General features: G+C 27.6%; 1 protein-coding gene across 2 annotated transcripts; it reads left to right on the plus strand.

Annotated features, from left to right (window-relative positions):
* Positions 1-3,584: 3,584 nt before the first annotated feature.
* Positions 3,585-21,381, plus strand: LOC129980973 (phosphatidylinositol 3,4,5-trisphosphate 3-phosphatase and dual-specificity protein phosphatase PTEN-like). 2 transcript variants are annotated; one of them, XM_056091528.1, is made up of 12 exons: positions 3,585-3,909; positions 4,026-4,203; positions 4,298-4,385; positions 5,093-5,177; positions 8,260-8,304; positions 11,500-11,674; positions 12,989-13,096; positions 13,413-13,554; positions 15,335-15,498; positions 17,537-17,736; positions 18,095-18,203; positions 20,692-21,381. In XM_056091528.1, the coding sequence occupies exons 3-12, from the start codon at positions 4,304-4,306 to the stop codon at positions 20,881-20,883; spliced, it is 1,302 nt and encodes a 433-aa protein (XP_055947503.1). In that variant the 5' UTR covers positions 3,585-3,909; positions 4,026-4,203; positions 4,298-4,303; the 3' UTR covers positions 20,884-21,381. The 2 variants fall into 2 exon arrangements, with proteins under 2 accessions (XP_055947503.1, XP_055947502.1); XM_056091527.1 differs by having other exon boundaries at positions 3,585-4,203.
* Positions 21,382-22,156: the final 775 nt, after the last annotated feature.

The raw sequence follows: 22,156 nt of genomic DNA on the forward strand, positions 1-22,156 counted from the left end.
GTCGCAGTTGTTTCAGTTCGTCATCATCAGTTTGGGCTTCAGCAATTTGATCATAGTCTATAGTTGGCAGGTTAACATTAGCAATTCTCGATAATGTATCTGCGACAATATTTTCCTGACCCTTTACATGACATATATTTGTGGTAAATTGAGAAATATACTGTAAATGTCTCAACTGTCTTGGCGACGCTTTGTCGTTCTTTTGCTTAAAAGCAAAAACTAAAGGTTTATGATCAGTGAAGATTTGGAAATCTCTACCTTCCAAATAATGCTTAAAATGTTTTACGGACAAATAAATAGCCAAAAGTTCACGATCGTACGTCGAATAATTGGTTTGTGCCTCATTTAACTTTTTTGAAAAAAATGCGATAGGTTTCAACCCATCAGGTTCGTGTTGTTGCAAAACTGCTCCTATAGCCAAATCCGATGCGTCTGTGTGAAGAGACAGAGGATAATCGGAATTTGGATATGTCAACATTGCAACTTCTGCTATATCCATTTTGCATTTTTCAAATAATTTTACAGTTGCCTCACTCCAAGGCACTTTTCTCTGATCTTTCTTTTTGGCACCTTTTAAAAATTCATGAAGAGGGGCTTGAGTTGCCGCAGCATTTTTTATGTATGGACGATAGAAGTTTAGCATACCTAAAAATGTACGCAATTTTTGAAGGGTGTTTGGCAATGGATACTCTAATATGGCCTTTACTTTTTCAGGCAGAGGCCTTGATCCTTTAGCCGAAATTTTATAGCCCAAAAATTCTAGTGAATCAACTCCGAAAACTGATTTGCTGACATTTATGCGAAGCCCGTAATCATTTAAGCGTTGAAAAACTATTTTGAGATGTGAACGATGTTCTTCTGGACTAGAAGAGGCAATCAATACATCATCTAAATAAGGAAACACAAAGTCTAAATTTCGAAATACTTCGTGAATAAATCTTTGGAATGTTGCCGGAGCATTCCGCAAACCAAAACTCATTCTGTTAAATTCGTAAAGTCCAAACGGAGTAATAATAGCTGTTTTTTTCTTGTCCTCCTCTGCAACAGGAATATGAAAATAGGCCTTAAAAAGATCAATTTTAGAAAATATGACTTTGTTTGGCAAAATGTGCTGAAAATCTTCGAGTCTAGGAATTGGATATCTATCTGGGAGTGTTTGGTCATTCAACCTTCTGTAGTCCCCGCATGGTCGGAAAGATCCATCTTTCTTCGAGACCATATGCAGTGGACTGGCCCACTCTGATTTAGATGGACGAATAATATTATTGTCCAGCATAAACTTAAATTCCTGTTTGGCAGTTTCTAATTTCTTCGGATCTAATCGTCTTGCCTTAGAGTACACTGGTGGTCCCCTAGTTTCTATGTGGTGTTTTATAGTATGCTTTACATCAGAAATAAAAAAATTAGGTTTTGTAATAGATGGGTACAAATACAATAAATCTGAATATTTACAGGCACTGTACATTGTATTTACACTGACGTTTAAGGCAGGTGCAACTTTACCTTCAGTAGAGAGGTTAGTTATTCCATCAATTAATGTTTTATTCTTAACGTCAACTAACAAATGGAAACGATTTAGGAAATCTGCTCCTAAAATTGGCTGTTTGATATTTGCTATGACAAAAGGCCATTGGAATTCACGACGTAATCCCAAATCAAGGGTTAATACTTTCGTTCCATATGTTTCAATTTCAGTTCCATTTGCAGCATATAATTTATAATCACTAGTTGAAATTTGTTTTGCGGTATTGGGAAAAATGCTAACATCAGCTCCACTGTCCACAAGAAAACGCAAACCCGTTGTTTTGTCAAAGACAAATAAACGGTATTTACGGCAATCTTGATTTACTTCCGCAGCAGAACTCGCCGTTAAGTCTGCTGCTGATGCTAGTTTTCCGAATTTGCATTTTTCCACTCGCAAGGTTTCTTGCATTTATCGGGATGACACTTTGCTCCAAATTTATAATGATAAAAACAGTACTTACCAGCAGGATTAAATCGTTTACGAGACGCGCTGCGCCCCCGATTGTTTTGATTAGCAGCTCTGCTCCTTGAACGACTGCGTTCAAGTTGTAATCGGTTGATTTTACGCTCTAAAGAAACAATTTGTGAACGTAAACTATTTATTTCACTATCCTGCTGTATATCACCTCTAGATGTAGCATATATTTCCCGATTCGGATGCATTTCTACAATACGGTCAGCCATTTCGGCAAGTTTCCGGATATCTTCATTGCTGACGATTAGGATATTTCGGATGGAATCCGGCATTTTTTGAAGAAATAGAGTTTTCAACACATTATCCGAAATCCCATCTGTCGCCAAACTACGCATTTTTTGAAGTAGTTGAGTTGGCCGTAAATCGCCTAACTCCATTTCTGACACGAGACGCTGAATACGTCTATTTTCGCTTTCTTTAAAGGTATTCAGCAATCTCTCCTTCGCAGCGGTATATTTATTTTCATTAGCATCAGTGACTATATCCCATAAATTTTCAACAAATCTTGGTTCCATCTGCGCAATTAAATAATGAAATTTTGTTTCCTCCGATTTAATACCACTAATGGAAAATTGCGCCTCCACTTGGTAAAACCAAATTTCTGGCTTTTCTGTCCAAAATGGAGGTATTTTTATACTAACCTTGGCTACTTCACCATTAGCTGCAGTTTCCGTTGCACTTAGTTTCGGTTCGTGTTTTTCGCTGGTCGCCATTGCAGTTCTGTTTCCGGGTCACCACTTTATCGGCGTATGACTCTGCGTTTTAATGTGCAGATTGTAAACGCTCGATACATAAAATAAACATTTCTTATTTTAGGATATTACGACCAACGATTTAAAGTATTTTAAAGAAATTAAAATAAAAACACAAACTACGTCAAATCCAAGCAACGGCGAGCATCTCACTCGTTCTATTTATTTTTACAATATAAATCTCGTTGCCAGATGCAACAGCAGAAAAATAGTTTCATTTAACACAAAAATAATATATAAAATATTTTTGATGCAATTACTTCAAAAACAAACATGAACAATTATAACAATTAAACAAATACAAAACATTAATAATTATTTATAATATTTAGTTACGTGTGAACCACAATAACTTGCGATGATGAGTTGCGTTACTCACAACCTGTTCCTACAGAATCAATTGGGTCATGTTGCCAGTTTTTAAACTATTTTACCTAATGCTCAGATTTGTACCAAGGTACTGTTTACTGTTAAAGTGCGACTTCAATGCAAATCGCAAATAAGAGATTTCAAATACTTGTTATTTTAGTTAAAAACAGAAGTAAATTGTTAAACGTAAATCCAAAATTTATTTATAATAAATAACAAGAAATATCCAAGAAAATCAGTTTTTTACAATCGATTTAATTTGGGATCCTTACTTCATAAAGAATATTTTCACTGCATATTCAAAATTAATCGGTTTCTTAAAATAAATGTTAAAACTGTCAAAAAGAAAGAAAATTTAAAATTTTCAAAGATAAAAACGAAACGAAAATTGTCAGTACTTTCCTTTTCTGACATAATTTAGACATTCATTACTTTGCTAGAATCAGAGCCTAAAATAGAACCTTGAAACCTCGTGTGCTGTGCATCTATATTCACTATAATCTTTCTACTCCTTTTTATACATTATTAATTTTCATTTTTTGCATGTAAGGTTTATTTTTCGCTGCATTTTTCTTCGCTTTAGATTTGTTAGTGTACAGAGCAAATGCTCTACAGCTTCCTTGAAGATCCAATTATACTTATTAAAATGCTGATATGCACCCTGAAAGTACAGAACAGCGAAGTACATTCGAATTTTTCAAGGAATGTGTTCAATATTTAAAGTTATGTTTATAACTGAAGCTCGTGTTTGTATGCTGCATTCCGTAAATCAGACTTGCTTATAATGATGTAAAGTATATAGAAAAGATTTTTAACTCCATCGTTAGTGTATTTTGTTTTCAGTCTGGAAGAGAACGTGAATGACGTTTTTTTCATGTGCACTTTCCATTTGGACTTTTTTTCAGAAATATGATTTAGAAGAAATTTCTATTGGATACACACATTGAAAATGTTGGAGTTATGGTGCTTGTATAATTATTTCGAACTTTGCGATTGCAAGTATTCGAATTCTGTTTGTGAAAAATTTTGCAACAGATATACTTCACCACTGTCGTTTCTCGTCAAACTTTCTTTATTAGAGAGGTTTGTTTTTATATTTACACAGTCTTTCCTGACAAATTTCTATTACTATTTTGCATCATAATATTCAATGCTATTTAATTTCGTTTGCAATTAGTGAGAAATGATGGCTTCAAGAATCAAAGGTCTAGTCAGCAAAAAGAAGCGAAGATATAAAGAAGATGGTTTTGATCTAGACCTTACCTGTATCCTTTGTAATTTTACAAAAAGAAAAAAGAAAAAAAATTACATTTTTTATGGACCTGCCGAATACAAAAATATATTTGTTGGTAAATAAAGTGCTGAATAAATAGTCAGTGAATTGATTACATTGTTGATTAACATAAGTCATAGTATATTTTCATTCTAGATTTCATTATTAAAATTTATTGCGAAATATTGCATACGATTTTTAGTTTTAGTCATGATATATATATATATATATATTTGATCATTTTGTTAGATAATAAATTTGCAGTCTATATGCTATAGTATTTAAAATTAGAGAAGATACATTTATCATAAAATAAAAAGCAAAATGCACTTTCATTTAAGTTAATGTGTTTTGAAGTGCCAGTTTGTTACATTTTTGTGTGATGTATATTCACAACTAATTATATTTCGTATAATTAATTCATGAAATATTATTTATAAAAGTTTAATTATTTATTTTGAACATTTTCACTGCACATTTTTTGTGTTGATGTATTTTGGTATTTATCTACATATGGAATTTAAGAACGTGAAAAAAAACAATTCCATTTGCAAAAATCAATTATTCCTTTTAGTATTGTATGCTATAGTTAGGCGCTAAATGAAAATATATTTTCTGTTTTAAGTTGCAGTTTATTTAAATGCAAAAATTAAAACTGTAATTTTAACAACTACACTGATATTGCCTTAACTTTGTAAGATATTTGCAATAATATCATTGCCATGGGATATCCAGCAGAAAAAGTAGAAGGGTTGTATAGAAATCATATTGATGATGTTAAAAGGTAAGCATTTTATTTAAATGTTTTCTCTACTAAATTTAAAATTGGTAATTTACTTTTCAACCAATTAACTACACTAAAACACTACACTTTAAACTACCTAAAACTACAAATCTTACCATTTTCAATGTAGTATCTGTTACATTATTACTGGTCTGCAGTTTTTTTTAAGTATATATATATATATGATAAGTATCATAGTCGTTTTTGATAAATAAATAATTAGCCAGTTGTAGTAAAGATTATGAAGCAAATGTATATGTTAAACTTTTTGATTAATGTTAAGATTGAGATCAATCAATTAATATTTTTTAATATTGTGAATAAAAATTGAAAACCATATGCCAGGACCAACTTAAAACAAACAAGTAAAAATCCTTTAAAAACAAGTAAAAGTGAAAATCAATTTTCATAATATAAAAATACTAGTTGAAATATGGGGGAATTAATAAATTATTAGAAAATTGTACCTATACAGATACTTATAAAAATGTATATCAAAACTATTTGTAAAATTAATCTTTTACATAATAATTTAATATATGAGTATTTTCGGAAGGAAGTAATTTATTTTAGTTTCTGATATATGAAGAAGAAGTAACAAAATATCATAAGTATAAGAAAAAGTATCAAAATATTAGATTTTGATAATTTAAGGAATCTACATTTTAGACTTCCCTAAGTCCAAAAAACATTTTTGAAATTATATCTGCTTCTATCTGAAAATACAATAACTCAAAAATGCTTTGCTTTAGATGATGAAGTTTGGTGCACGAGGTTTACATCAAATTGTTAGATTTCTGCTAAATTACTTCCTTCTTGTAAATGCATTTATAAGAAATTTCTTTATCTGATTTTCCATGTACAATTGAACAAAATAACTACAATGTGTAACGAGCCAGCTAGGTAAAAATTTGGTGCATAGGTTTAGTATCTAAAATATAGGTTTGATCAAATTTAGGACCAACTCTGTCAAGGATTTCATTGACTGTCAGTCTATGCACCAATGGGTTAAATAAATGAAATTTAGTATGTAATTTTTTGTACACTTGGATTTCTCTGAAATTTTGTTTTCTATCAGTGTGGAAAAAAGTTGTCCCAAATACATATTAGGTTTTAAAGGTGCGCTTGTTTAGCTGAAAATTTTAATATTGTTAAAGACATTACTTCACAATTGACGAGAGAGTATTATAGTCTCTTAACTAGCTAAAAGCAAAACAGATGCTAGAGTACTTAATAGAATATATTTATTTTTATATTGTACTCTCGTGTTTCAATCTTTTCCCACTCTGACTGATTCTTGACCCACCATTAACCTTTACAAAAGTAAACCTTGAGTCATTTTATTTAAGAAACTTCCTTTGAATTATTTTTATTGTGTGAAAAAAAGCTATATTTTATGATCAATTTATTTAAATTATCTATTTGTTTAAGTCTACAAATACTTAATTGTTAAGTTATTCTTACTTTTTGTATTCAGACTCTATAACTTTCTCGAATTTTGTCTGGTCTTTCTAGTCGAATTTTGACTTTGTTAAATTTAATCACAAAAATCGTTTTTTTTTTCCCCCCCAAAATTATAGTAAGTCAAATGTAAAAATTCAGAAATTCAGACAGGTTCTCTTGCAACCCTAAAAATTGAAGCTTTCGGTAGTGAAATTTCATATATGTCGCTATTCTAGATGGTGGTGGTTTGGAGTATATTTTGTAAATCTACTGTTATGTCTCATGTGTAATTTTATATCAATTTGGAACAAATACATCTTTGTTGCATTTAAGTATGGAGATTTAAAAATCATCTGTCTGATGATTTAATCATTATTAAATTTACTAAGATAAATGTGTGTGTGAAATTTTTCAAGATTTTTGACGATTATTTATTACAAAAATTATATACATTCCTAAAGAGACATGCTTTAAATGAATTGAACACATACTGAAAAAAAGGTATCTCTTAAAAATTACCTTCAACTTTAATAATTTGAATCTTGCTCTATGTTGTGAAGCAACAATTTTTAATGCTTTGATTTATTAAATTGTTAATTAAATATAATTTCAATTGATTAGAATTTGTTTGATCAAATATTTCTCTATTTGTCTTAAACAGGAACTAAAGATTATTACCTTTAACTTTTACTCAAAGTATTTGTACTGAAAGAAGGTGCAAAAATGAAGTATCCACTCTTTTCAAAATTAAGTTAAATCTGTTTTATTTTATCATGGACCCATTTTTGAAAATTTAATTATTAGAATAATATTATGGTAAATGATGAATACCTTTCTGAATGGATAATTTTATACTCTACAGACCATAAAATATTATTTTCTTCTCCATCAAATATGCGTTCGAATTTTGGGGGGTCAAAAATTTCTGCAAAACTCTTTATTTCCCACAAACCTTTCTCTTCCTGATTTTAGTTCCTCTCCATTGCTTGTTAATATGGATACTTTAAGAGTAATTATAGGATCACAATAATCTTGGTAGATATTCTAAAGTAGCTCATAATAATTTAAATTCAAAACTCAATTTGACGTCTTGACATATTTTTAGAATTGGATGATAATTAAGATAAAATATTCGGAAGCTATATTTTTTAAAGTCCAATCCATTACCATTAAAATGTTGAGTTCAGAGCAATTAAAATCATTAAAAAGCATCAAGCAAAAGAATTAAAGTTTGTTTACAGCTTTTAAATTTTAATAATATAAAAATTATCAATATTTTCAAAATTGGCTCTTCTATAGAGGGACCTATGTTGTTTATAGACTTCACAGACTAGTCCCCAGATAGGGAAAGTTAGTCATTATATTTTAATTGGAAAAGGGGAAAATAAAGTTACAACACTTTTAAATTACAGTGAGAGTACTTTAGTTGCAAACATTTTAATTTTAAGTCAAATAGTTTATTTTAAAATACATATACTCATGGTGATGTGAATTCAATATTTTTTTTAATATTATTATTTATTGATTTAACTTCTTTTCTGCCTAAATTCATGATTTTGAAACATGTTTATTGAAAAGACAAATATTGACTGTGATATTTAATTTCATTCTAATTAACTGCTATTTTTTTTTCTTTTAGATTTTTAGATTCAAAGCATGATCAACATTACAAAATTTACAATTTGTAAGTAATAATTTCGTAATTTCTCTAAAAAAAATTTCTCGTATATATTACGTTTTAAAAAGGAACATAAAAAGTATAAAATTTTTGGTAGTGAGCTTTCTATATATTTAGACTAGTTGCAAAGCATAATTTTATTCATTTTGGAATTTGTAGGAAGCAAGGTTTATAATAAATTCATCATAATTGTTGAAATATTGCTCTTTGTATCATTACAAGTATCTTACATGTAATATGGTTAGAATTATTTTTCTAAAAGCATTCAAACTTTTGTTGTGGTAATATTGTAATAAATTTATTTTGCTTCTTGTTCTTAATGGATGAAAATATATTATTGCTGCATTTTCTTTGTCCATTTATTTGTATTTTAAAATGAATTGCAAAATATTGAGAAATATTTAGCATTTTATTTTTCCATTGAACTCTTATTACTATGATTAATTATTTGATAAAAGTTAGTTGCATTTGAAAGTTTTTCATATTTATAGATATTTATCTTGTATTATGTTCATTTTTTTCATTGTTTATTATATTACCATCATTTATTTTATTTTATTATTATTTTGGTTTTTATTTTTTCAGGTTTTTTACCATTTTTCATTTCTACAGTGTATTCACATTTCTAAAATGTAGATTGCTTTATTTCCTTCTTAAAAGTAAAATTTTATCATTTGTAGTTAATGAAAGTATGTTTAGATGCATGTGTATTGTGAAATTCATGTGTCAACTTATAAATAAATCTTTAAATTTTATTTAATTGTCAATAATTACCCATTTTTATTAAATTTGCTACCAATATAATTGTGTGGTAAAAATGAAAATCTGTAACTTAAGTTTCTAATTTGTAACTATATAACTGCTAAAGTATGTTTTTTCATTAGAACTGAATGGTTATTCAAAATATTTGCTTAGTTTCTAAAAATGAAGTTGTAGAACTTATCTTCAGTAAAAGAAGGTGCATCAAAATTTTCTGAAATGAAATATTTTCCCTCGAAAATATGAATTTTCAAATTTGCATGATATGCAATTGCATTTGGGAATGCATTTTTTTTTTTTTAAACTGTCAACAGCATATTGGAATTCAAAATTGAAATTGCTTCAAAAATAATTTCCTATATTTTATTGCATATATACACACACAAACACATCCTGCTTACAAGCTTCTAATTCTGAAGTAAAAAGTTGAAAATGTCTGATAAAACTGAAAATGCCTGCAGTAATTACTTAAATAAAATCTTTGTTACAATTCATATGAAGGAGAAATATAAAATGATTAGTTTTAATTAGAAGAAATTAATGAAGACTATTTTTAAAGTAAAGAAATAATGCTGGGGGAAGGGCATTCTGCCTAATGGATTGACAGATTATACAGGGAAGCAATATAAAATTGTAACAATTCCTGTTGAACTGTAGCAACATTGGCAACATCGAAAATGAAGAAATGCATAGAGTTTGGGGAAGTATGAATTATTCTGATTGCTATTCAGGTATGAAAAGAAGAAACTTGATGAAATTGGTTTCAGACATGGAGCTGTCAACTGCGCTGCTAACTTCATAAATCTAGAGATCAGCATTTTTTTACAATATATTGAAACAATGTGAGGGCTTAACAACATAGCAGAATAAGAAGCACATAGATAGTGATAGGAATGGTTTGTCACCATCTGAAATCATATCTAGGCAAATTCATACCGTATCAAAATCAAATAAAGATATATGGCATCCAGATCAGGGTTGCTTTCAGTCAAGAATATATTTTATTATGAAATTTCTTCCTTGAAAGAATTTTGAAATGTATACTTGTGCAGTAATATGGTAATAGTGTGATTGAAAATTTTGTTATATTAAAAAAAATTATGAATCTAAATTCCATTTTTTGGGGAGGGGGATTGCTTAATAAATATATTTTCTTCTTAAATCACCATTCCATTTCTGTAGGGGGGGAGTCGATGTAATTTCCTTAACCCGTTGAGGACCATGATCACATATACGTGATTGATCGAGTCTCCCTTCGGGGCCCATGATATCATATATCTGATCAGCCTTTCCCACTCCAGGAGCCCATGATTGTGTATATGTGATGTCAATTTGGAACATTTTATTTAAATTTTTAAATGGCTCTAGATGAAGGTTGAAGTCCCTTATAATTTCGAATAATGTTTCACAAAACATTAATCAATATACTCATTTGTTTCCGAATTTTTTTTTATTTGATCCGGGTATTTAAACATATAAACAATTGCACTTTTTTGGCTCTCTTGAGAGGTTAAGGACCTTGACTGCCTGCTTTCTGGGTTTACATTTATATTTTGCCTAAGATAGATCAAAGATTACATATTGGTTTATGTGGGTGTAGATTTATCGTTTGCATTTGGAGTTTACCAAGTTTAAATATATATGTATATTGGTCAGTTTTATTTTAGTCACTATGACAAAAAAAAGCAAAATATTTAAGTGAGCGTGAGATTTCTAAATGCATACATGAATCGGATAGTTTTTTAAATGAATAAAAATGGAAGTTATCTTATTGTAAATGTAAAACTTTAAGGGCTTTGTTCCGAGATATATTTTGAAATGTATCATAAACTTCAAACATTTTAGCTATAATTAATCATTTTTTTACATTAAGTTTTCTAATATTTTCTATGTTTTGAATATTACTAAGCAAATGTATGTCATTTTCTGAAAGTATATATTATACATAACTTTATTTATTAAAATGCTACTCTAATAAAAATGTTCCTTTATTTTATTTCATTTACTTTAAATTTCACAATTGTTTTTTTAAATATTGCTACAATTTTATTACAATATATTCAGATACTGTCAATTATAATAAACTATAATTTTCAGTGTATTTATTTGCAGTAATCATTTTATATGAATTTTTAATTAAAATTAGGCTTAACAGGACAAATCGCCTGGGCCGTGGGTGTGTACACTCTCGAAGCTTGTGGGCCTGGGGGAATGCTTCTTTCGCCGATCCTGAAGGGGTTAACATATTTGTGTTAATATATTAATTCTCTTAAGTGTTTCCCATTTTATCCAGAAAAATGCAATTTAATATAAAATTAATTGAAATCAAATAAACTCAAATTTTATTTGCTCTTAAATATTAGTTTCTTAATTTATTGATTTTAAAATGAAATATATTAGTCGTGTGGGGGTTCTAATTTATTTAATATGTCATATTTGTAGATGTACAGAACGAAATTATGACACAAGTAAATTTCACCAAAGAGTTGCGCAATATCCTTTTGACGATCATAATCCTCCGAGTTTAGAACTCATCAAGCCTTTCTGTGATGATGTTGATAGCTGGCTGTCAAAAGATGAAAATAATGTTGCAGTTATACACTGTAAAGCAGGAAAGGTAATTTCAAAGTATTTTGAAACTATAAGACATTCTTAGCAAATCTCATTTTGAAATAGATATATATTTAATGGGAGTAATAAAAGAGAATACAATGGATGTTCTTTACTATTTGTGTTTAATTTTGTTTACTTGAGGAATTCATGTGTGTAATTTTTTTATAATAAATTAACACTATATTATTATGTTTAATTCGACAAATTTGATTATGTTTGTATGATGAAACTAAGAAAATTTTTATTATTAATATATCTTAATGTTCTGTAAATCTTCTGAGTAAGTTTTTCATTGTTAATCAAACATCAATAAAATATGCAGAATTTAAATTATGCCTTAATTTAATAATTTTATATATAAATGCACGTTAAGGGATTTTTTTTTTTTTTTTTTTTTGATGAAATTCTTTTTTATATTCTTAGCTTTTGGATAATATCGAGCATTTTAGTTAGATACAATTATTTAGTTTAATGAATTCAACCTGATTTTCTCTTCTTTTAATATTATCAGTAGTTTTCACTTTTATGAAGATTTGAATTATCTAGTTTCCTAAAATTTTACTGTTTCCCTAATGTAAAGAAGATATATAACTGAACACTTTATGCGCCCCTCTCTTTTAGGAGTTTATTTTATTTCCTTGTTTTAAAGTGTTGGTTATTTATTTGTACTTAAGTTATAAAAATTACTGAGTAATAAAAATAAATAAATAAAATTGAATTATGTCTAATATGCCCTCTTTTTAATTCTTGTATTGAATATATATATATATAATATTGATCCTCAGTTGGTAATATTTCTACCAGATAAAATTTGGTAATATATATATGTTAAAAAATAAATTTAAAAAAAATACTCCAAAGATTTTGTTGCTGAAAGGAAAATAGCTAATTTCATTTAAAATAATTACAATTTTTTAATTTGCTTTAAATTCATCATGCATTTTAAACTGTCAGAACTAATTTTCATATAATTAACATGTATGAATAACTTCAGTAAATTTGTGTGTATTGCTCCAATGTGCTGAGATTTACTGACAAATTTTCTTTTAAATGATATATAAATATATGCTCTTCGTTCTGGAAAGCCATTATTTTTCTAAAAACATTTTTTAATACTGCTGCTGATGTTTTATAACTGAAAAGATGATGATACTTGATTCTTTTTAGGAAAGAAATCAATGTTGTTAAAGCTTTATACTTTTAGAATATCTGACAGTTCTTGATTTCATATTATGTAGTATTTATATCCAATAATATACAAAATATTTATTTTGTGAGCATTGCAATAAAATTCTAGTAAATGGCTTTCTTTTTGCAGGGAAGAACTGGCGTAATGATCTGTGCATATCTTCTTCATAAAGGAATACATGCAACAGCTGAAGAGGCATTAAAATATTATGGGAATGCTAGAACCCACAATCAGAAGGTAAGTCTTTAATGATTTTTGTTCTTTTGGTTGCTTTTTATTTATTTCCACAAAATAATGCAAAATGGTATTTATTAAATTTCAGTGCATTAAAAAATATATGATTAATTTTTTTTTTTTTTTTTTTTTTTCCCACCCTAACTTCATATGTATCGCTATGTATTTCAAATTATCGTATTTTAAAAGGTTTTATAAGGAGTGAAATACTTTTTTAATTGCTGCTTTTTTTTGGATTGCTTAACTAATTGTTGTTTAAAGTATGCTTTTATTCTGAATTTTGATTTCATTCAAAATTATAATTTCACAATTTTAACAGGGTGTAACAATTCCTAGCCAGCGGAGATATGTTGATTATTATGCTGAACTAGTCAGGAATAATCTTGTATACAAACCTGTGACTCTTATTTTGAGATCTATTGTTATTGAACCTGTACCTACATTTAATGGAGGAACTTGCAGTAAGATTTTTATATTTTAACATGTAAACTGGTGAAATGTTGTTTTACTGTATATTTTTATTCTGTCTGTCAAAATTTGAAAATGTAACTGTTCATTTTAATTTAATTTTATTATTCCGTTAACTTCTCTGTCTCTCTCTTTGTATAATAGGTATTTTTGTGTAAAAATCATAATTATTAATAATTACAAATTACATAATTATTAATTATAATTACAAAACTGCTTACATTATTTCTTTAAAAAAATTGCATTCAAATAAATCTAAATCATTTGGAATTGTTCTTAGAAAAACCATGACTCATAAAAGCTTATTTTAAAAAAATAATAAATATTTTCTGATGATTTTTATGGTTCTTTGTTTTGTTCAGGGCCATGGCAACTAGAGGCAGGGGTACATCCCATGTAGTTAGATGTTTTCCCTAGTCCACACATAAACATTATTAATTCACAATATTGGAACAGATAATCCAATTTAATTTAAATTTGCTTTTTATAAGCAAATGCATAAACAAAAGACAATATTATATCATTTTTATCCATTAGAAACTCAAAAGTTTTAACCATTTAACGGATTTACACTGCATGAATGTTCATCAAATTATCATATTTTAAATTAATAATTAAATTTAATATAAAATAATGGAAGTAAGCAGAAAGAGTATTTGCAGTAGAAAAAATTCAAGGGAAATGAATAGGAAAGATTGAAATACAGTAACATAAATAAAATGGCGGCAATGTAACCCCAAACAAAACACCACCGAAAAATTGCCAACCTCGCAAGGAGCCAAATGACTGTATATCAAAGCTTAGCCCTAAATATTTCAGAATGTGTGCTATAAAAAATTGCTTTCTAATTATTTTTGATTTCTAAATATCTTTATGTCTGTTTGATGTTGCATAACATGCTCACGTCATATCAGGTGGAAGCTTTAAGCTTAAAGTTTAAAGTTAATTTTCCCTCTTGGATATTATGCCACAGGCAATGCTGTGTGGGTACTGCTAGTATATTTATAAGTAATTGAAACAACATTCTCAAACCAGATAGTCATCTTATTAGATAAGAAAGAAAGCTAATTGGGTAAATGATTAAATTGATTTTGGTATGTAATTTATAAATGAAACTACTGCTATTAGCATTTGTATTAAAAAATACTATTGGTATATTTTGAAAAAATTTTAGAAAAAAGCATGTAATTCTAAGTAATGCTATAGTATTGAGATAATAGTTCAAAAATTCTTCGAATTAGTGTGGACTTCTTTTAAGGAAAAAAGATAATAATTTGTAATACACAAAATTTGTACCTTAAGTACTGTAAAGTAGAATCCCCCCCCCATTATATTTAAAAATAAATTATATTTTTTAATTTGTGAGTAGAGTACTGTTTTATATTTCATTAATATGTCATCTGACTTTGCAAAACATTTTCAAAACATATTATTGTCAACTCGTGTCTTAATTAATTTATTTTTTTAAATTTAAAACAAAAATTTTATGATTTGAATTTTTTTCCCCCATAAACACTGATTTTTAGTTTCAATACGTAGTTTGCAAGTTCAAAGTCTGAATGCGATATTGAATTTCAAATTTCATGGAATCACAATTAGCCCTATATAAACTTTTCCTGTATCTTTTCTATACTGAAACACTATTAGACCATCTTTATTTTGTTCAAGATATTTGAATTTCAGTTTGATTGTATTGTTTCGATATGTAATATTGAATCTCAAATTGAATTTCAGGAAGAAATATTAAAATAAGCTATGAAATACTCATTGCAGGTCCTTACTTTGTTGTTTATCAGTTAAAAACCAAATTATACACATCACCTGTTCTAGAAGTAAAGCGTAATAAGAAGTTCCTATCCTTTGAATTTACTGAAACAGTGCCAGTTTGTGGAGATATCAAGATTGAATTTCGCAATAGACCAAAATTTGGGAAAACGGTTAGTATTGATCATTATTTGCTTTTCAACCTGTGCTCCTTTCTCTATTTTTTAAAAATCAATAAACTTGTTTGTATTCACAAATTAACATTAATTATAAATGAATATTTTCTTTTCCCTTTAAAAATATTTTTATTCAATATATAATTTTGTAATCATTTCAATGTTCCTGTTTTCTATGTATTGAAAATAAATTTGTGATATGAATTCTTTTATTTTAAATTTTTCATATTTGTAACATTCTGGCCTGTTTGCAATTCATATCTGTTATCTAATTACAAGATGTATCGCAATGATAGCCCTTCAGAAAAAACTAAAGTTATGTTGAAAGAGGGGGAGTTCTATATGTACAAAATACCATTTTAGAAATTATATTACTTTTGTGAAATAGCTATTTCAAAAAGTAAGTCCATTAAACAAAGTATCTATTTAATGATAAATTTTTTAAAAAAAAGTCCCATACAATTTTTTTAGAATGAGCTCATTTTTTCAAATCTGTACATAGTATAACTGCTTTCCACTTGCATACACTTCTTTTACAAGAATGCTTCACATGTTGTCTAATAGATTCTCAAATTCTGGTGGCAAAATAGCAAATCAATAATAGATGCACCATTTCTAGAAATTATTTAAGCGAAGTTTGCCATATTCATAGGAGCATAAAAAATGAGTCTCCAATGTGACAATGATTGTTTAAGAATATATTGTCCATTCAGATGCCTGCAACATTCAAACAATTGTCTGTAAATGCTATTATCAGTTTTTCCTGTATTTTGGAATCCAGCCTATACCATATCAGAACCTCCACCAGAGTGTCTATTTGAGAATATTTCTCTATCATTATATAGATTGTGCCAGTAATATTGCCAGCTAAATAGATTATCCAAGTTAAATTCCTTTTCGTAATGATGCTAGTCTTATTTCCTGGATATCATTTCCTGTACAAATTTCAGTCACTTTTTTTATGCTTTTTAGTCAATATTGATGCAGCTCTTTCAGTAAATTATATTGCTGAACTTTTTTTACCACTTTGTGGAACATAATTTTTTATTTGGATAATTTTGTTGTGAAGCCAAAGTTTCCAGATTTTAACTTCTTTATAATTGTCCTTTTGTGTTGTGGTTTTATTTACGATGGATTTCCCAGTTATTTTTTTTTATAGTCATAAGGATTAACCAAATGCACAAAACTTATTTACAACTTTACAAGCATGTTTTGCTCACTTTTCAACACTTTTAAAATTCATAAATTTTTCACTCTCAACAAGCAAAAGACTACTGTAATGACAAATCATTTTGTTAGATTACAATATGTTCAAATTTGTTTAAGTACTTCTACAGCTGCCAGTGTAATCTTGCAGTAAATTTAAATCATTATATTTATGTAAATTCTTTGAAAATAAACTTTTTGTTACTAAGATTTGTAAAAGCGGTCTTATCTTTTCAAAACGGAAATTAAATAAAATTGAATTATTTTTAATAATTTGCTTCCTAAATTATTATAATAATTATTGTATAATTATCTCTATGAAAAAATTGATTTTTATTTTCAGTTAAGAATCAAAACTTTAAAAAATGCAGTTGGACTTATCATTTTGATATACATTACTTCATATGTTCTATTTGAATAAATTTTTTTTACTACTTTTAATAGATAACAAAGATGTATATTTACTAGATAGATATTTCTAAATCATAAGCATAAATCATCGCAACTGTTAAGAATATGAAATTAGTAAGAAATTATGTTTTGTTTATATATTTTTAAAGACGTATTAGATTTAAAAATATATATATATATATTGAATAGCTATTTGTATTGTCTATAGAAAGTAATAAAAAGTAGCAACTATAAAAAAAAAAAGGATTAAATATCTTTCAAAGTTATGGTTTTATAATTTTTTATTGTAATATGTTATACAAACTGGTAAAATGTTGGTTAAATCTGTTTGGGGAATTAAATGTTATTTAATTAAATTGCTTTTGAAATTTAATTATATTAATTTATTTATGTGATAATTTACTTCTATCCTTAACAGGAAAAGATGTTCCTTTTCTGGTTTAATACATTTTTCGTCCGACCTGTTAGTGAGAGTTTACAAAATACCCAAAGTAATGGATGCACCGCTACCTCTGTATCTTCATATATTAATTTAAATAGCTATCCTGTGAGGAAAGAAAAAGATAATATTACCTCATATCATTTTCCTTCATCACCACATGCAGAGAAGAACAGAAGGTTTGTTTTACTTTTCATATAAATTCCAAAATAAATAAAAATGTTCTAATTGCCACCAATCAAATATCTTCATGGTGTTAATAAAGAAATCTGTTTTTTGAACTATTTGTATTGGATAAGCTGAATATTTTGTTCAAATTAAGTTCGAAAAAAACTTTTTATCACAAATATATAGTTTAATGATCTAGTTAGTTAAAAGTTTTAATTTTGCTTGATATTTATCTTTTTCTAAATATCTGCTTGTCTTTAGTATATGAAAAACTTGAGTGAAACATTTTTATATAGACTTTATACCGTGAAAAAAAAGTGTTCCAGTATATGTTACTCTTATTTATATTTAATAACTATATTTTTTCAGTTTGCAACCTGAAGATTATGGAAAATGTCCTGTGTTAATACTGTATAAAAATGACTTAGACAAGGCTACAAAAGACAAAACACATAAACTTTTTAGCAGAGATTTCAAGGTTTGATATATTTTATTATTCCTCCCAAAGTGTCTGGCTTCAAAATATTTTAAAGTTTTCTTATTCATTTCATTTATGTTTTATATCAATATTTGTTGATAATAGTTATTACACTATATAATACTAAATATATAACACAAATTGATTGTGAGGATGTAGGCTGGAAATAATTTCCTATTTCGCGATTCCTCACATACTGTATCTGATATCGTGGATCTCATAGAATCGCATTTCTTCAATATTAGATACTTATGTAGCTAATCAAATTGGCTTATTCAGTAATATTTTTATCTACTTTAGCTATTTGTAAAATCAGAGAAGTAGTAAAATTAAGAGTCAATTGACCGTTCTTAATTTAGAAGAAATATTCAAATAATCGACTAGAAAAAATTTAGGTTTACTAAGCACATCTTTTTTAATAAAATGTCTTATGCAAGAATTGTAATTTTAATCCTTGGAATTTTTTGACAAAAAGTGATTAATTTATAAAAATTTCTCAAAAAACAGAAATTTGTTTTGTTTTTCTGATACCATTGTTCTCCGTACAATGACATGGTATGTGCAAATTAGATTTCATTAGGATGACAATTGTTTGCTGTTTCTATTGGTGCAAAGATACCAACAATAATTAAAAGTGATACTGCATACAAATACATGTGGAAAATCATTCTAATACAAAATACGTAGAATATATCTGCATTAAATTTTAAAATTCAGGCTCTGAGGGGAATTGATTCACTATTTGGATTGCCTGTGCACAAAATTTCATAGTTGTAAGCGCTATCTGATTTGAATATAGCACAAACATAAAAACACTTTCTTTTATAAAAGAAAATATATACAGGGTTAGCGAGAAATAAGTTTCCCACTTCGGAGGGCTCTAAAATGCATTCTATTGGTCCAAATAAGATAAAATTTGAACTATATATTATTCAGATGATGTGCTTCACATTTATTAATTTAAAAAAAATTTAATACAAAAATTCACCAATAGATGCCGCTATAACACAAATTCATATTTGCTTATATTGAAAATGTGAAACATAAGTTGCATTACAGCGCAATTTTTTACAATTTTTGGGTGTGGGTTTATTTCAAGGACAATATCTACCATCAAATGCCATCATCTCTACCAGATCAGAAGGACAACATTCGGTGCTATATTCTTAATATTCCTGCAGGCTCACTCTGGTCATCTATAGAAAATATGGTTCTTCGATTAGGGCATATTGTTGAAAATGAGGACATATTGAGCAATTTTAATTTTACAGTATTTAACAATTATAAACCACATTAAATGGTTTTATGTGTATTACAATGCCACCTAATGGTGAATTTTTGTACTTTTTTTAAAATTTAATAAATATAAAGCGCATCATCTTAATCTGTAGTTCAAATTTTTTCTCATTTGGATCAATAGAATGCATTTCAGAGCCTTCTGAAGTGGCTTATTTCTTGCTTACCCTGTATATACACACACATGAAGATGTTGGAGTTTAATCAAGTGGAAACACCAATATATTTAAACATAATTTGAAATGTGTAACCAGAATTATAATGCTATAGTACAATATTATTTCACATTTCAGATAAGATATATACAATTTATTTTAAGTATAAGTTTTAGCTGTTGAACCCCTTGGTTACGGATTCTGAAAGAATTTTTCTGTTTGAAATAGATTTAATTTAATGTACAGAGTAGTATATAGAAGGTTTATTGACAAATATAGTTTTAATTTATTTATTTTTAAAAAGACGATTAAAGTTAATTAGAAGTTTTATTTACAAATTTATCATGTAAAATGATTAAAAGATTATGTACAAAGTTTTAGTCATCAAATATATCCTTGGGCCAAGTTTTAGGTTAACAATGCATTTGTAATTTTGTGAATATATTTCAGAAATTATTGTTGGAAAACTTTTTTTTTAAATGTGTCATGAAATTCATATAGGTTTTAAGCCAATCTTTTCATTTTATCTTGTTATAAAGCATATATGTATGTGCATGTAGTTTTAAATGACATGAAAGTTTAAAGATATTTTATCTTTTTAAATTGGCAGGATTAGAATTTCTTTGTAATGTGTTGTTTTATTAACAATCAGTATTCAATTTAAGAGTGTAATAAAACGTTAAATGCTAATAAAGCTAATCCCAAGATTGTAAAAACTCTGTAAGTATGTCTATTTATGTTCTTGATTAGAATCAAATATTTTGTGGATAATTTAAGCAAATATTAGCAGCAAATGATTTTTATTGCTTATTGTTAAGTTTAATGAAATTAAAAGACATTGTATTAAAGTGTTATAATTTGCACATAATTGGAAGCAAGTTAAAAATTATCTTAAGAATAGCATAATATCATAATGTGCAATAACTACTATAGTTTAAATTGTTGATATGTTTACTTTTTGTAATTAGTTCCTTATTTGTTTCCTGTTTTTGTTAAAACAAATATTTAAAACATTCTTGCTAAAATATTTATTGTAGGTCACAGTAGAATTTACTAGTGTGAATGATTCTCCCAACATTTCACTTGATTCTGAATACAAGGGATCTGTTCAAGGACATAGTGATACTGCAAGTAGTCATGGTGAGACAAGTAGTGACAATGAAATGCTAGAAAGTGAAACGGATTCAGACGATGAGGATTGGGAAGGCTGTGAAGCGACTCATGTTTGATATGAAAGCTGAAAGCTTTTTTTAACTTAACAAATTCTTTTGTCTGACTTCTTTGAAGTAGGTTGTGTAGGTAAGAGCAAGATATGATCTTGTTTCTTACAAACCACTGATGACATTTTGGGACTTAAAAATGCAATTATGTATGACTTTTTATGTCTGATTTATGGTGAGCAAACATCCAGTTATTGAGAACAAGAAGAATTTTTTTAATTTGTAGAAATTGTTCTTAATCATCATGTGTCAGACAGTTGTATATCGTTTTGTGTGTTTAAAAAAATATTCAATGATCATCTGTGATTTTGACTCTGTGCCGTGTATATTCATTGAACATAAATAATAAACGGGCTGTGAAATGCCTCTATCCATGCATTGTAGTAAATTTTTGTTTTTACATCCTTTTGCATAAAATGTACCTTCATTTTTCTCTAATTTCTGACGAAGCCACTTTGGCTGTTCAGTGTGCCAAGATATTGAGAAATTTAAATGGAATCGAGATGTTGTACAAAATGGTATTTGATACTGACCAGCAATTAATAATAGGTTGATTATTCTGTATGTTATGGAATGCTTACTTATGGAGAGGATAGGGTTTTTATACTTTTGTACATTATTTAAATAATGTAAATAGATGAATGCAATGTTTAAATCTTTAAACCACTGTTCTTTTGAGGCAAGATATATTATTTATCTTGTCAATAATCTTTAACAATCATTTTTAAACATAACTTTGAATCTTTAAACCATTAAAAATAGAATTCATCCAAATTTCAAAATCACAGATATATTAAAATTTGCAGGTTTTTCATTTTAAAAAATATGAACGATTTTCAAATTTTTTAAAACTATTTCCCATTTATCTTTAACAGTTAAAAGTTTTATTTTCTTCAAAATGTATTAAAAAGTATGTGCACTTATATATTCACGGGGTTTTTCCTTCACTTGGTATATAATAGTAACTGAAGATGACCCTTTTGGAAGAATTGATCAATGTTAATTTCCATTCAAACCCTTATATTTATCTATTTTTCTTTTCATATTAATGCTTTCATGAAGATTTAAATTCAATATTAAAACAACCATCTCCCCCCCCCCCCAAAAAAAAAAAAAATTGGAAACTAAGGTAAATTATTCAACATCTTTCTTAAATGTAATTTTGAATTTTATTTGGAAAAGTATGCTTTTAAAGTTTGAGTCCATAATTTCTAAGATTAACACATTTACTATTAAATATTCAAATCAATAACTACTTGAAATTTGTCATTTCGGGTAGTAT

This window comes from Argiope bruennichi, chromosome 8, assembly GCF_947563725.1.
Source record: "Argiope bruennichi chromosome 8, qqArgBrue1.1, whole genome shotgun sequence".
Classification (NCBI taxonomy): domain Eukaryota; kingdom Metazoa; phylum Arthropoda; class Arachnida; order Araneae; family Araneidae; genus Argiope; species Argiope bruennichi.

Bases quoted from the DNA above. Each gene is read 5' to 3' on its own strand.
- LOC129980973 (XM_056091527.1), top strand. From the start codon at position 4,304: ATGATGGCTTCAAGAATCAAAGGTCTAGTCAGCAAAAAGAAGCGAAGA. The intron at 5,178-8,259 runs GTAAGCATTTTA...TTTTTCTTTTAG, and splicing joins CATATTGATGATGTTAAAAG to ATTTTTAGATTCAAAGCATG. The intron at 13,097-13,412 runs GTAAGTCTTTAA...CAATTTTAACAG, and splicing joins CTAGAACCCACAATCAGAAG to GGTGTAACAATTCCTAGCCA.